Below are 15,289 nucleotides of genomic sequence, written 5' to 3'. Positions count from 1 at the left end.
CGCGGGAGAAAGAGCAGCGCGGACGCGCTGGGCCAGCTCCGAGCTGGCCGGGGAGCTTGGGGCAGAGTGGAAAGACGTTGCTTGCGTATTTGTGTGTGTGGCCGGGCCCCTGGGACCGGATCTGGGGGCGATGCCGTCAGAGATGCCGAGCGCGTCCCCGAAGGAGGGCCGCACCCTCGCTGTGAGGCCTGGGCGGGGTCCGCGGGGCGCCCCCCCACTCACCGGTGACGTAGAAGGCTTTGTACTGCTCCAGGCGGACGGTCTGAAGCGCTCCGTCCTCTCCGGCAGCCCCACTGTTGGGGTGGAACAGCACCTGGGGAGGGGACAGGGCTTCCTGGTGAAGCGCCCGACACCCTCCCTGGACAGCAGGAGCGTGCTTGTCGTGGCCCCTGCTCCCCATCACCACCGAGCCCACCCCGCCCCAAACACGGCAGACACAGGCCTCCGGTCCACGGCCTACTCCTGGGAGCCTAAGCGGGCGGCGCTTCTCCGGGTCAGTTCATCCGAGTGGGTCACAGGTCTGGCTGGATCCCAAGCCCAGAACTAGCCAGGTCATCTGCAGGGTCTGGTGCAAAATGCGGATGAGAGAAACCTTGTCCCCAAATCAAGAATTTCAATGGTCAGCACAAGGGATTATGTTCATTACCCTGTGATAAACCATGATGGAGAAGAATATGAAAGTAATGTACACATATGTATAACTGGGTCGCTTTGCTATGCAGGAGAAATTAACACAGTGTTGTAACCAACTCTACTTCAGTATTTTCTTATGATTTCATTTTTATTTATTTGGTTGCCCCAGGTCTTAGCTGGGGCACGTGGGATCTAGTTCCCTGACCAGGGATCAAACCCGGGCCCCCTGCACTGGGAGCAGAGTCTTAGCCACTCTTCCGCCGGGAGTCCCCTAAAATAAAATTTTAAAAATAACTGTTATTTTACTTACTACCCCCGGCTCCCAGATTACAGTTTTCAAGGTGGCCAGGGCATGCCAGGGGCATGGGTTCAATACCTGGGGCGGGGTTGTGGGGTGGGGGGCTAAATTCCACAGGCCACAGGGTATGGTTCCCCCTACCCTGCCAAAGAAAAAAGAATCGCCCTCCAGAATGGAGAGACCCAGAGTGGAGTTCAGGGTTCCCAAGGGCAAGGTCTGGTAGGAAATAAATGACCAGCATCCTTGGAAAGCTGGGGGCTTTGGGCTGGAAGTGTGAGACCGCCCTGCTATGAATCATGACCGATATATATCGCTGGAAAGGCGCTTATGTGATTCAAAGTTTCCATGGAGCTAAAAAAAAAATGAGAAACATCTGTTGGAGCGGTAAACAGCTGTCCCCCCGTTTCCCGGCCCTGAGCGGCTGCCAGCGAGGGTGGCTCCCCCCCAACACCTGCCGCTTCCGAGCTCTCGTGACAGTGCCCGCGATCCCGGCGGCGTGATGACAACAGGCCCCGTCCAAACAGGAAGAGGGTCATAACTCAGAACCCTCACCCTTTCCAGCCCAAGGAAGCCAAGCCTCTCACCGCAGGAGGCTGTGTTGTTTCCTTCTGGAGAGGACAGGAAGTGGGGGGTGGGTGCTTGGAAAGTGGAGCTTTCTATTGTCAGCGGAGCTGCAACGTTACTCAGACACCCAGGAGATGGGAGCCCTGGTCTGTGGGTTAGAATCCTTGACACCCTGTGACTCTCAATAACAGAAGCCCCGCAAGGGCGGACTGCCAAGGGCAGGATGTTTACTCGCGTTGCCAGGCGCCGCTTCCGAAATCCAGGAGGAAGCGGAATGGCTCACCCTCAGGCCCGTGGATGGGTTTGGAGAACTCTGTACGCGCCCTGCTCTCCCCTCTGAGCCGACCGACCACGGCGTTCTTGTTTACATCAACAGAGGAAGGAGGCTGGCGAATTTACACACGAATCACAGCTGGAGACATTTCCTCCCCAGGGGACACGCAGTCCAAATTTCAAAGATAACTTTATCTTCTGCAAACACATGCATCTTCTTGGTGGCTTTTCTTACCTGTTGGGTTTATTCTATCCGATCACCGTTTTTCAAGTGGGAGGCATCTCCTTACTTTAAGCCCTGGGGGCCGGTGCCTAGGTGACATCCCCAGAAAGCCGGGAGGGCTCCCAGCCCTTCGGGTGCGGGTGCGCAGACCCCCATCTCCAAAAGTGGTCAGCCTTGTGCCAGCCACTCTGGACAGCACCTCTGACCACTAGGGGCCTCTCTTCTCCTTAAGAGAGGTGATCAGTGGTCAAGAGGCTAAGGACTTAACTGCTTCTCCGACGTGTGGTCTCCAGGGATGGCTGGGCACTGTGTGACCACACGGCCCCAGGTTGGTCAGGGCAGAGCAGGTGCAGAGCCGCTACGGAAGCCTTCCATTGGCTGACAGTTCTCGGGCTTGGACATGTCAGCCTGGGGCAGGGATAAGATGTGACCAGCTGTGATGCTGAACCTCCAGCTTCCAGCCAGGAGCCAGGCGAGCCCTGAGTGGGACCTGTGCGCCCCCCTGCCCGCCCCACCTCCCTGCTCCCCAACTCCCCGCTCCCCTTCCCTGCTGTGGCTGCCCTCGGTGCCTGGACACAGACCCCCCCAACCCCCGGACTGCAGGGTGCGCAGGAACGCACAGCATAGAGTCAGCAGCCATGGTTTTCAACATCACAGACAAGACGGCCCTGGCTGTCCGCGAGGTGGGCGGTGAGACCGCTCCGCCGGAAAACCCACAGCCCAGCATCTGCTCTCATCGCAGGGCCCAAGGGGCGGGGCCAGGGTGCACACAGCCCCACGTTGCTTCAGCTCACTAACTTGCCGTTGCCATTACCCGTTTGCAAAACAGAAGCACCCAACGGCTGAGGCGTTTCGCATAGTTTTGAGATGACAATCTAGGGGTTCCTTCGAGCTTCTTGAAACTGGAATGGTTTTCTAAACCAACCCATACCAGAACCTTGTAAGCCCAGAATATAGCTGAGGGTGAACACAATTGTGTTTATTAAAACATACATGTGTATACTGTGGGAGTGAATGAATATATTCTGCATGTTAAGGAATGTTCCAAACAGGTGGAAACGTTTAAATCTAACCTTTAAGGCTGTCATGTGCCACTGGATGTCCCAGAACGTCTGGCGCAGTGCCTTGCATGTGATACTCAGTAAGTGATTACTGAATACGGAAAAATACACACATGCATGTGTGTGTGTAAACACACATGTATATGTACGCATGTCTTTATAATCACTCCTATGTTTCCCTCCTGGTCTTCCATCAGCAACTTCGAGAGGATTTACAATCGTTTCTCTGGGGGCCGACTAGGAAAGACCAAGGTGGGGCTCATGGTGAGAACCCTCCTGCCACCCCAGGAAATAAAAGAGACTCGGGCTCGATCCCCTGGAGAAGGGCATGGCAGCCCACTCTACTGTTCTTGTCTGGAGAATCCCATGGACAGAGAAACCTGGCAGGCTACAGTCCACGGGAGAGCAAAGAGTCAGACACGACTGAAGTGACTTAGCACACACTCGGAAAAGCCCAAGGCCAAATCCAGGGAAGCAGCAAGCTATGCTGACCTCTCAGGTGTCTTTACTAACAGTGCAGGAGTCTAGTCCTTGGTGGGGCCGGGCCCACGGGAGACACACCCTAAAAGTTCCCACAGAGCTCCTGGTGAGCGGTAAGGCGTGGCTGTTTCCCTCGGGTCACGGGGTGCCGTCAGCCCCACTCCAGCTGGGTCCCCACCCATCACACGTCCCCACAAAACCCCAAACGGAGCTGTGGCTTTTATCGGGCCGTCCTGCCGGGTCCCTGGGGCCCAGGTCAGTCACCACGCAGCCCTGAAGAGGGGCCCCCGTGAGTTTGCGGAAAGAGGCAGCCTGAGAAAGCAGGTCTCCGCCGGCTGCAGACGGAAGTTCCGCGCCCAGGAGCCGGCTCCCACGGGCGCTGGGACCGTGTTGAGGAGCCAGCGTCAAAGTTTCCTGGTGACCTCAGTCACCCTCCTGGACACTCAGGAGCATCTCTCCGCTGACGCAGTGGACAACCCCCCAGGGCCACGTACCGCCAGCTCCCAGCCCAGGGGCAGAAGCCACCTTCCAGCGTAGCTGTCCTGGGTGGGGGCGGGGAGCAGGGTTGGGCCTGGCAGGGTCTGCAGCTCGGGAAGTGGGGGGCGGTGGCGGGGATCAGACTGGCTGGGAGGAGCTGTTCTGCCCCAGGGGCCAGCCTGGGCCTCCAGGGAGGAGCCCAGGGCCCACTCTGACCAGTGCACCGGAGAGGGGCGGGGCACCTTCAGGAACTGCCCCAGGACACTCGACTCACTTCCCTGTGACTCTGGGGAGGCCAGAAATAGACGCTTTGATGTGCAGGTCCTAACTGGGAAGCCAGGCCCGGATCCCACCCGCCTCCTTCCCTCCTCCCACTTCCTCTTCCTGTTGGCAAAAGTAAAACAGAGAGAGAGAGACAGCCACCAAATGCTTCCGGGAACACCAGAGAGGGGCCTGGGGGCTGAAGGGCTGTGTGCGCTGAGCACTCCAGGAGCCGGGAGAGGTCAGGGGCCCCGACCCCCAGGACATCATCCATGCATCCGCTCACTCATTCATCCATCCAGTCATTCACTCAATTCTCATTTATTGCACGCTGGCTGGGTGCCAGACCCCGTGTTAAGCGCACTGAGAATTCCCTGATGAGATTCCTGCCCTCAGGGAGCTTTCGTTCTGGCGGGGTCAGTGGAGGGGGGAGGCAGGGAGCCCAGGATGCACAACGCAGACGCTGCTCACACATCCCATCCAGCTAAAACCTGTGCCTTCTGCCTACGTCATGTCAGAAAATTAAATGATGGTGAGAAAAAAAATCATTTGTTACAGGGAATATGTACCCACGGACACCTGCCCTAGGCCAAACTGCTACCTAGAAATCTGGGTGATGAGCTGGACTGACTCAGGAAGCAGAGCAGGGAGTGGGAAGAGGTTCCTGTCAAAGGAGTCCCCCTCCCTGGGGTCTGACACGCTGGACCTCCAGCGGCCACTGGCGGGCATCTTCTGAGGACAGGTCTGTCTGCACAGAAGCAGGCAGACCCCACTGGGGGCGGCAGGCCAGCCTCCCGACGAGCCCGAGAGGACACGCACCTCCTCTACTTACCCTGTGTCCCGTCTGCGCCTGGCCAAACAGCACCTGCGAGACGTCCAGACCGTCAAAGCGTCGGCCTTGGGGCAGGGGGGCCCCTGCCAGGGCCAGCACGGTGGGGAAGATGTCCAGCACGCTGCGGGAAGACCAGGCAGAGTCAGCCCCAGTGTCCCCAGGCCCTCTGCCTGGTCATCCTGGGGCCAGACCCACCTGGACGGCCCCCAGTACGGGCCATCCTCTGCCCAGGGTTCAGTCCCTGGGTCAGGAAGATCCCCTGGAGGAGGAAGTGGCAACCCGCTCCAGTCTTCTTGCCTGGAGAGTCCCATGGACAGAGGAGCCTGGCGGCTACAGTCCATGGGGTCGTAAAGAGCCGGACACGACCGAGCGACTAAACAGCAAGTGCAGAGCAGGGAACTCTACTCCATACTCTTTAACAGCCCAGACGGGAAAAGCCTCTAAAGAGGGGCTCCATGTGACAGAGGACGAGGTGGCTGGATGGCATCACCGACTCAATGGGCATGAGTTTGAGTAAACTCCAGGAGTTGGTGATGGACAGGGAGGCCCAGTGTGCTGCAGTCCACGGGGTCGCAAAGAGTCGGACACGACTGAGCGGCGGAACTGAACTGAACTGATGTGCATGTATACCAGTCACTTTGCTGTACAGCAGAAACTGACACAACATTAGACTGCAATAAAAATCATTTTTAAAAATAAATAAAAAGAGAACTAAGAGGCTCTACCTGTCACCACCGAGGCCACCACCGCCCGCCGAGCGGGAGCAGTGTGTGACCAGCATCTGCAGGGGAATATTTACTTCATTTTCCTCCCGGGGTCTCCATGTTGCAGATAGCTCGCTTGTGTTTAGAACACGGTCATGGGTGACACATCCCATCCCCTTTCATTAAGCCCTTTTATTCCTTTTACAAACTAGTCCATGTTTGGGGGCCGGGGGGAGGTGCTCATTCGTGTTGGACTCTTTTCGACCCCATGGACTGTAGCCCGCCAGGCTCCTCTGTCCGTGGGATTTCGCAGGCAAGAATACTGGAGCGGGTCACCATTTCTTCCTCCAGAAGATCTTCCCGACTCAGGAATTGAACCCACGTCTCTTGCATCTCCTGCATCAGCAGGCGGCTTCTTTATCGCGTGGGCCACCTGGGAAGCCCTGGTCTGTGCTGAGGGCAGGAGAAAAGGTAACGCCCAGCGACGTGAAGGAGCACCACGCCCACAGCCCCTCCACCCGAAGGCGGCCACGACGGCGGGTGTGCCTAGTCTGAGTTTCTCTGAAGTCACATGCTACCATTTGCCTCCATACCAAGGCACATCTCCCTCCTGCATTCTGGTCAGAAAAAAAAAAGTTCCAGCAGGAGCAGTGCTGTGACTCTGAGGGCCAGGCCCACCAAGAGTCAGTGGGACTCGATGGAGACCCAAGGGCCTGGCCACATGAGGCTGGACGTCCCTGGGAGAGGATGGGCTCCGGCTTCCCCAGCCCAGGGTCTTGCGGGGAGCCTCACCCCACAGGAAGGGGTCTCAGAAGGGACCTGGCAGGCCATCCTCCCAGCAAACATCCTCCCCTCCTCTGGCCCAGGGCTCCGCCCACAGCAGACCCTCCCCCTTGACTGGGAAGAGTCTCTGCTCTCCCTTTGGCTTCCAGAGTCCACGGGGCCAACGGCTTATCTCCCGAGATGCTCCTTCCAGGAGCTGGCACCCCACACACGTGCAGAGGCAGGAAGGGCAGCAAGCCCTCGTGGAGTACGGAGCAGTCCAGAAGCCAGTCCAGAGTAGGGGGTGGGGAGGGGGTGAGGGAGGGGATGGGGGAGGCTGCTTCCTAGAAGTGAGGACGTGACCTCGGGGCAGGTGTGATCTGCAGGCAGGCAGTGAGAAGTGGGGGGCTCTGGTGGGTCGGTTGGGGTGCACAGGCCTGACTCTGGGTCTAGAGCGAGGGAGGGGCCGGCAGAACCCCTCTGAACTGTGGAGAAGCGGGAACCAGCCCAGGGCATGGGGAGCATGCTCTTCAGCCTCTCTTAGTTGCCATCCGTCCCGCGTGGGGTTCACTCGCATTACCCCCAGGGGAATCTAGGTGCCCCCATTCCTGGCCCAGGTCCCGTGGGGGAGGCTGGAGAGGCTGCAGCTCCCCTAGCACCCCCAGGTCCCCCTGGGAGACCAGCAGCTCCATCAGCACCTTCCAGGGAGCAGAGCATGACCAGAGCGCCAGGAAAACCCAACACCAAAGCGCGCACGTCGATGACCAAGCAGAACGCAGCCCGGAGTGAGGTCGTCAGGACCACCCATTCCCCCGGAGCCCGCTGCCAGACACAGCAACAGGGACGGGGTCTTGAAAGGGGAGGCGTGGCTGGGCCTTGCGGGGGAGCGTGGCGCCTAGCCCATGGGACCCCCTGAAGGGCACTGCCTGCTGTGGATCCTTCTGGACCCACTGCCTGGAGACAGCTGTGGCCCCTGCACACAGCAGCCTGCCTTTCCGATCTGGGGAAAGAGCCGCACCCCCCTCACCCGAGGGACTATCCACTCTCCTGGCAAAACAGACCCTTAGCTGTTTTTCACATGAGGTTATTTCACGTCCTTCCTGCCCCAATCGTCGCTGTGGACTTGGCCCAGGAGTCCCCACGAGAGTGGTCCTTGGTTCCGGACAGAGGAGACGTGGCTCCCAGCTCAGGTGCGAGCAGACCCACCCCTTTCTGCACACAACCCAGGGCATTGCACGAGAGCTCGGACTCAACCGGCATGAGCCTGTCCTCCCAGGGGCTCATGGAGCTGCCTCGGGACGTCCCGGTCGTCACAGCTGGGGCTGGGGCAGCCGTTGGCATCTAGAGACATCCTCAAACGCCTGGGACACCCTCCACCATAGAGAACAGTCCGGCCCCAAATGTCAACAGCGCCAAGGTCGAGATACCCTGCTTCAGGGCTTTAGGGTCAGACCACAGGGCCCTTTCGGCGTGTGCTGCCAAGCCCTGCACTCCCGAAGGGACATCGGCTCCAAAACAGCAGGAGCTTTCAGTCTGCTGCTGCTGCTGCTGCTAAGTCGCATCAGTTGTGTCTGACTCTGTGCGATGCCACAGACTGCAGCCCACCAGGACCTCTGTCCCTGGGATTCTCCAGGCAAAAATACTGGAGTGGGTTGCCATTTCCTTCTCCATCTGTCTGATGAGCCTGTTCCAACATCCGGTCCCTGGAGCCATGCCTGATCCATACTGGACACAACAATCCATCTTCATTGAAGAATTTTATGCTTTGGTTTTGGGCGCGGGGGATCCTAGCTCCCCGACCAGGGATCGAACCTGCGCCGCCTGCATTAGAAGGCAAAGGCTTAACCACTGGACCGCCAGGGAGGTCCCCAAGACAGGCTTCCTTGGGACACTCACCAGCGAGCCCCTGAGTCAGCTGTCACCTCTGAAGCCTGAACTAATGAGCACAGGGATGCCGCTCCATCGAGGCACGGTGACCGACGGTAGGCACAGACGCCATTCTCAACCGACAACAGCCTGCTTGGCTCCTGGTGACGTCACCCTTGGCTGAGTTTCCTGTGCACGTCCAGCCCAGCCCGTGAAGCCCTGGCCTGACTGCAGCGAGTCAGGCCCAGGAAAAGCAGCCCGCCTGGCCCGCTTCCCGGCCAACCTGACGTCACAAACTCCAGCCCGAGTTGCTTGTCACACCTGCTGGGCAACACCCTCCCCAATGGTACTGGGCTGACCACAGGCTCCTGGGGGCCCAGGGACAGGGCCTGGCCACCCGCTGCTCTGGCATCACGGCTGGTTACCCTTCCGACCCATGGCTTCAAGCCCTGCCCCCCTCCGCCCCCCGCCCCGCCCCGAAGGACACCAGTGAGATGTGCGCTCCTCCTCTGGGCTGCATTTTCTAGTCCAGAACCCAACTGGTTGATGGCGAAGGACCTCTGGAACTAGAAAATTAGTCTTTAACCAGAACAAAGCCTCTGAGCACGTAAGCAAGCACCTGGCACCCCTGCCCATGGGGCACACCATGAGGAGGATGCCCCCCTAGTTAGGAATCAGGGCCGCGTGGCATTGCGTTCAGGACGCTCACCACGGCCGAGCTCTGTGCCAGGACATGGCCTCTGGGTCAGCCTCGATAAGGAGATCGGCATGATCTGACATGTGATCACGCTGACAGTTGTCCTACGAAGAAAGGGGCACTTCTTTTTGGAGCTTCTTAGGCAGAGGCAGGAAGAAGGTCCTGAGCCAAGGATTCAGCCTTTCCTCCCCAGCCAGGGGGACCCTCCTTCCCTCTCTCTCCCCTCCAGGGCACGTGAATGCCTAGACCCCTTTCTCAGGGCTATCCATCTGAGTGACCCCCCTCAGACACCTGCCCTACCCCCAAGGGGGGAATCATCCGGGTTCAGTGATCTGTTCTCCCCCGTTCCCTACCACCAGCTGGCATGAGTACATGCTAAGTCATTTCAGTCACGTCCGACTATTTGCGACCCCATGGACCTTAGCCCGCCAGGCTCCTCTGTCCATGGGATTCTCTAGGCAAGAAGCCTGGAGTGGGTTGCCATTTCCTTCTCCAGAGGATCTTCCTGACCCAGGGATCGAACCCAGGTCTCCCGCATTGCATGCAGATTCCCTCCCATCTGAGCCACCAGGGGAGCGTAGCCCAAGGAAAGTGGTGATGACGCTGCTGCAGACGCCACTGCAGCCAGTGCTGACGGCCATGCAGCCCGCCCGGCGCCCTCTTCCCAGAGACGGTCTCCCCGGAGGAGGGCCTGAAGAGCCCTCTGTGCTTTAAGGAGCTCACAGGCTGGCCTGCACGCAGCTCCGCGCAGCTGCAGTCTGAGTCTGGGAAGGCCCTGTGGACGCCTGCCCAGGGTCGGCGAGGGGGAGGTCTCCAGCCACCCAAGCACACGCCTTCTTGCATCTCAAGGAACTTGGCGGGGGGGGGGGTCATACCTCAGCAGAGCTGCACTGGTGACGTTGACGGGGACCCTGCCGGGCCAGTAAGCCAGGGCCGGGACGCGGTGCCCTCCTTCCCAGGTGGTCTGCTTGGCGGGACTTCCCCCTGCGAGACACGGAGGCAGTCGGTTCTCTGGGAAGAGCAGTCCTTCCTGACGGGGATGCTCTGAGAGCTCCCAATAGTTCCAGCAAAGGCCCGACTTCCCTTGGTAATCAGCCATTTTTATTCACCTAGTTAATCTCTTTCAATATGTGTGTATGTTCAGTCGCTTAGTTGTGTCTGACTCTTGCAACCCCATGAACTGTAGCCCGCCAAGCTACTTGGTGCACGGGATTCTCCAGGCGAGAACACCGGAGTGGGTGGCCATTTCCTTCTCCAGGGGACCTTCCCGACCCAGGGATCAAACCCACGTCTCCTGCGTTGGCAGGCAGATCCTTTACTCGCTGAGCCACCTGGGAAGTCCAATCTCCTTCAATACGTGCTTTTATTTTACTGGATAAAGGTGTAAATCGCCGCCTCTGTCCCTCGTTATGGAATCACGTCACCTAATTCCCTCATTCCACATATGACCATCAGCTTGCCTGGCTTCTTTACTGCCTGGCTTCCTGAGCACCTGCACAGCATGACCCGGCAAACATCCCATGCGCCTGAGACACAGTAAAGTCAAAGAAAGTAAAGTCACTCGGTCGTGTCCGACTCTTTGCGACCCCGTGGACTGTAGCCCACCAGGCTTCTCCGTCCATGAGATTCTCCAGGCAAGAGTACTGGAGTGGGTTACCATTTCCTTCTCCAGGGGATCTGCCCGACCCAGGGATTGAACCCGGGTCTCCCGCTTTGGAGGCAGACGCTTTAACTTCTGAGCCACCAGGGAACACAGGTGAGACACAGTAGAAGCTCAACAAATACCTGTCAAACAAACGCGTGAAGGAATGTGTCTTCCTACAGGTCCTGTTGTTGCTGCTAAGTCGCTTCAGTCATGTCCGACTCTGTGTGACCCCATAGACGGCAGCCCACCAGGTTCCCCCGTCCCTGGGATTCTCCAGGCAAGAACACTGGAGTGGGTTGCCATTTCCTTCTCCAACAGGTCATGTTGAGGATGGGAAATAAAATTATTTGACTAAAGGCAGAAACTCCCCCCAGCTATTTGATCTGTCTGATGCCAACAACTGACCTGGCATAGATTTTGTTGTATTTTCCCTTTGCCTCACTTTTCTCCCCCCTTTTGGCTGCCTTTATTTTTGAATGAATGAGCTGTTCCAATGTTGTGGAGACAGCATTCATAATAGCTCTGACCTCTTACCTCTTTCGGGGAGGTAAGAACAATCTATGTGTAATCTACGAATTTCCACGGGGTAATTAAAGGAATTCTTTTCGTAACTACCGAGTCAAAAGTGACCAGCAGTGTAACGGTGACCAGCGGGCTGGAAGGGATGAGGTCATGCCTTATGGAAACATCCTGAATACACGTCGCGTTGAATTAGCCATGACCATCCCCACCACTCCCACACACGCCCCGACTTCAGCCCAGCTGAGCCAGGAATTCCACACGGTTAGCGTGTCAGAGGCCTTCCAAGGCGAAGGCTGTGTGTGCCTCACACAGGCCGCGGTCATGCGACGGCCTTATGTTTGGCTGCCGTGAACAGGGGTGGGGGGAGAAGCCCAGGCTGCCCGCGCTCTGCAGCGGCCACCCCGCAGCGAAGGCAACCTTTGAAGTCCCGGGCCAGCTCCCAACACCGGAAGTGCCCAGCATTCTTGGAATTTTCTCATAACCAGCTCTGGAGTCCCCCCAAGTGTTGAAGTAAGAAACAAAACACGCACCAACTCACGTCCGTGTGGACGGTTCCTGTGTAGGGGTGTGGGGCTCTCAGAACCAAGTGGGCTGGGTGGGAAACTCTGTGGCCTGGCCTGGGGTGTCTCAAGCATCTGGCCGCCATCCAGAGTCCCGCTGTCCAGAGGGGCCCAGAGCCCCCTGCCGTTATTCACGCACATGCAGCAGAGAATCCGGCGCTGCTGGGGCATAAATCACACTCCCACGTGGCTGTGGAATGCATGACTTATGCCTCTGCTCTGGGCCAAGAGAGGGTGGGAGCATCGCACGCGCGCAAGCCCTGCACACATTCGCCCCCCCACCCATGAGGGGCGTTTCTAGGGACGCTTGGGAAATAGGTGGGTGAGAATATGGAGTCCATTTATTTGCAAGTCCATGGAACACAGTATTCCTATGAACTTGCTTAGCCTCTGAGGCCAGATGCTAAGGAAAAGTGAAGGCTTCAATTCCAAGAAACCAGTCAATGGTTCTGCAGGTCAACCAGAAGGCCCAAGATGGGGATTTGCACTCTGATGGGACTGTGGGCACCAGAGTCAGCACCAGAGTTGCATCTCTGCCTCCAAGGTATTTCCAGAAGGGTACCCAGGCCCCTGGGCCTCCCAGGTAGAACTAGTGGTAAAGAACACGTCTGCCAATGCAAGAGATGCAAGAGACATGGTTTCGGCCCCTGGGTGGGGAAGATCCCTGGGAGGAGGGCACGGCAACCCTCTCCAGTGTTCTTGCCTAGAGAATCCCATGGACAGAGGAGCCTGGCTACAGTCCATGGGGCAGCAAAGAGTCAGACACGACAGCACACACCACACACACACACACACACACACTGGCCTGTAATTAGTGAATCTGCTAATGGGCCCTCGCTACTAGGGGTTCTGCTCATGTGTCATAATCTTCTGTATTCTTCTTTTTCAGATGATTAACTTCCCTCCTTCTTTTTCAGAGAAAAATATGTCGATGTGTTTGCCTTATTTCAGCAGAGAGTTGAAAGCTGGAGAGGTGAAGAGGGATTTGGCCAGTTCTAAAACGTGTACATGTCAGCAGAGCGGACAGCCACCTGCAAAGATTAGGAGTCAGTACAAGAGAGGAGAAGGCTGGCTGGGAGGAGCCTCTTGGTGTGGACACTTGCCGGGGGGTGGCGGGCAAACCCCCATCTATGTTTTGAAGACTAGCCCGCTGATACCTGTCTGTGCCCCAGCTTCTGGCTTTACCAGAAAGACACACTGATATATTCCAGCCATGCCCACAAGCCTCGTCCTTGAAAGGAACTTATCTCAAGAGTCCAGAGCACAGGCAAGCAATTATAAATATACATGTGTACACACCCCATCTTCTTGCTCCGGATTCCAGTGTCCAGCATCTGGTCAGCACTGCTGGCAGTGGGCCGACTTTGAAAGGTTCGACTGGCATTGTCTGTGGGTCCCCGGGGCTGATGCCTGGTAGCCAAGCCTCTGATGATCAGAAACACCTGCCGGTGTGTGCTGTGCTTTATCTGCACCAGCAAACACGGAAATCCACAGTAGCCGGCCCTGGTCCCCTGATACTCTTCAGCAACTCCTGCTCCTGCTAATGGGCCCTCATCCTGCGCTTAACACACTCACAGTGGTGCTAGTGGTAAAGAAGTCACTGCCAAGGCAGGAGACGCAAGAGACGCGGGTTCGGTCCCTCGGTTGGGAAGGTCCCCTGGAGGAGGGCCTGGCAACCCACTCCAGTGTTCTTGCCTGGAGAATCCCATGGACAGAGGAGCCTGGCGGGCTACAGTCCATGGGGTCGCAGAGTTGCAGATGACGGAAGCGACTTGGGACATATACACTAGGAACAGTAATTCCTCCACTTAACTGAGCCTCCCCGAAGCACAGAGTTGCGGACTTCCCTGAACGGTCTCCCTTAACCCTCAGGGCAACTTTCTGAGCTGAGCACTGTGACTCTTCATTGTTCAGAGGCAGAAGTCGAAGCTCAGAGAGGTTAAATAATTTGCCCAAGGTCACACAGCAAGGAAACAGTCAAGTCGGGATTTGAGTCCAAGGCTGACTACACGGCCGGCACCCTCCGTCATTAAGAGCTCCTAGGACCTTCTAGGACTGTGGTTCCCATCCCTGTATGCAGACTCGAGTCACTAGGGGAGCTTTGGAGAAATACTCATGCAAAGGTCCATTTCCCAGAAATTGTGAGTTAATTGACCTGAGCTGGGGTCCAGACACCAGGAAAGCCCTGTAAAGCTCTCCTGGTGAGTTCACGTAGAGCGCGTCAGTTCCAGGGCAGTAAGAAAGGGGACACGATGTGTCTCGAAACTACCCAGCGTGTGTCTAATGACAGGTTTCATCTGGCCTTTGTGCCTTTGAGCCCCAGAGAACAAATGCGACCTTCTCCCCTCTCCGTTACAGTGAGTAAGAGCAACAGTTGAGTCCAGCCCATAAAGTAAAATGTGCAGTTTCTAATTTCAAAAGCTCTTTGTTCGTGGACAGCAACCTTCACACTTGGACCAGTCACACTGGCAGAGCCAAAGCATCCGTTGAATTTGGCTTTCTGCTGAGAAACCACGTCTGACAGCCATGAGAATGCATTTTGAGGCGCTTGTGGTTGGTTATGACTCTAATTAAGGCAGAACCTCTTACTTAAAGCAATAAATATTTAGCCTCAGCAACCAAAATATAAACAGAAGCATGATTCATGAGTGTGCTTACTTCTTCCTCCCTGGCTGTGCAAGGAGAGGCCGTTCTGAGATGCGTGGAGGAAGCCCCACCACGGTCCATGTTCAGACACACGGGCGCTTCCCAGAAAGGGTCCCTCCCAAACGCCACGGCCCCCTGAGTCAGAAGGGCGGGGCTGCTCACAGAGGCTGGCAAGCCTCTCAGCACATGGAGCTGCCAAAGGACCCCTGGAGATGCTGGTTTTGTAAGTCTCGGGTGGGGCTGTCATTCCAGGTCACTCTGACAGCAGTCTCTGGGACCAGAGGCTCAGAAAAAGCAGTAAGGTAAACAGGAGAAGGCCTTCTCGTCGTGAGACCTCAGGCAGCACGCGGGATCTGAGTTCTCCCACCAGGGATTGAACCCACGGCCCCTGCATCGCAAGTGCAGAGTCTTAACCGCTGGACCACCAGGGACGTCCAGGCGGAAATCTTAACGTCCCTCTGTCTCCTCCTCCTCAGTTTTGAAGGGGGAAAGCGACTGTACTGGTCTCATGGGACGCTGGAAAGTTGACGTCAGACAATGTATATAAAGTTCTGAGCAAGGCCCTCGGGCACGGTGCCTGCCACAGGAGTGCCCAACAAATGCGGTCCCGAAAAAACCCAAACAAAACAAAGGCACAAAAAAATCCCCTACAGACAGGAATGGGCAGACGCCGCGCCTGGCAGCCCGTGCGCTGAACGCAGGCCTCTGACACTGTGCTTTGGCGCGAAGCAGACTTTGTTTTTAAACTGAATCTGAATGTCATTAGACAAGAGCCCTCTGTCCCA

The 15,289-nt window shown here is 57.1% G+C and overlaps 1 protein-coding gene and 1 long non-coding RNA gene across 19 annotated transcripts in view; both read right to left on the bottom strand.

The window, feature by feature from the left end:
- The window catches only part of ARSG (arylsulfatase G), a 103,262-nt gene that overhangs the window by 3,504 nt on the left and 84,469 nt on the right, over positions 1–15,289 (bottom strand). For 8 of the 18 annotated variants that reach the window (XM_086355826.1, XM_086355835.1, XM_086355842.1 and 5 more), the window contains 3 exons: positions 10,007–10,115; positions 5,103–5,223; positions 223–313 (listed from right to left, as the gene is read on the bottom strand). In XM_086355826.1, the coding sequence (XP_086211952.1) occupies positions 223–313; positions 5,103–5,223; positions 10,007–10,115 (321 nt within the window). Of the gene's footprint in view, positions 1–222; positions 314–2,119; positions 2,400–4,575; positions 4,775–5,102; positions 5,224–10,006; positions 10,116–15,289 lie in introns of those variants that run through there. The other 10 variants (XM_086355830.1, XM_086355840.1, XM_086355850.1 and 7 more) reach the window with 6 other exon arrangements.
- On the bottom strand, positions 756–1,212 carry LOC147350938 (uncharacterized). The gene is made up of 2 exons (XR_015147009.1): positions 1,010–1,212; positions 756–904 (listed from the first exon to the last, which is right to left on the bottom strand). It is a non-coding gene; the product is annotated as an uncharacterized LOC147350938 (long non-coding RNA).

This window comes from Bos grunniens, chromosome 19 (assembly GCF_055505025.1).
Source record: "Bos grunniens cultivar Pamir isolate PY7600 chromosome 19, Bosgru_T2T1.0, whole genome shotgun sequence".
Taxonomy (NCBI): Eukaryota; Metazoa; Chordata; class Mammalia; order Artiodactyla; family Bovidae; genus Bos; species Bos grunniens.
Note: the sequence above shows the minus strand (reverse complement) of the source record. Positions and strands in the feature narration are given on the sequence as shown.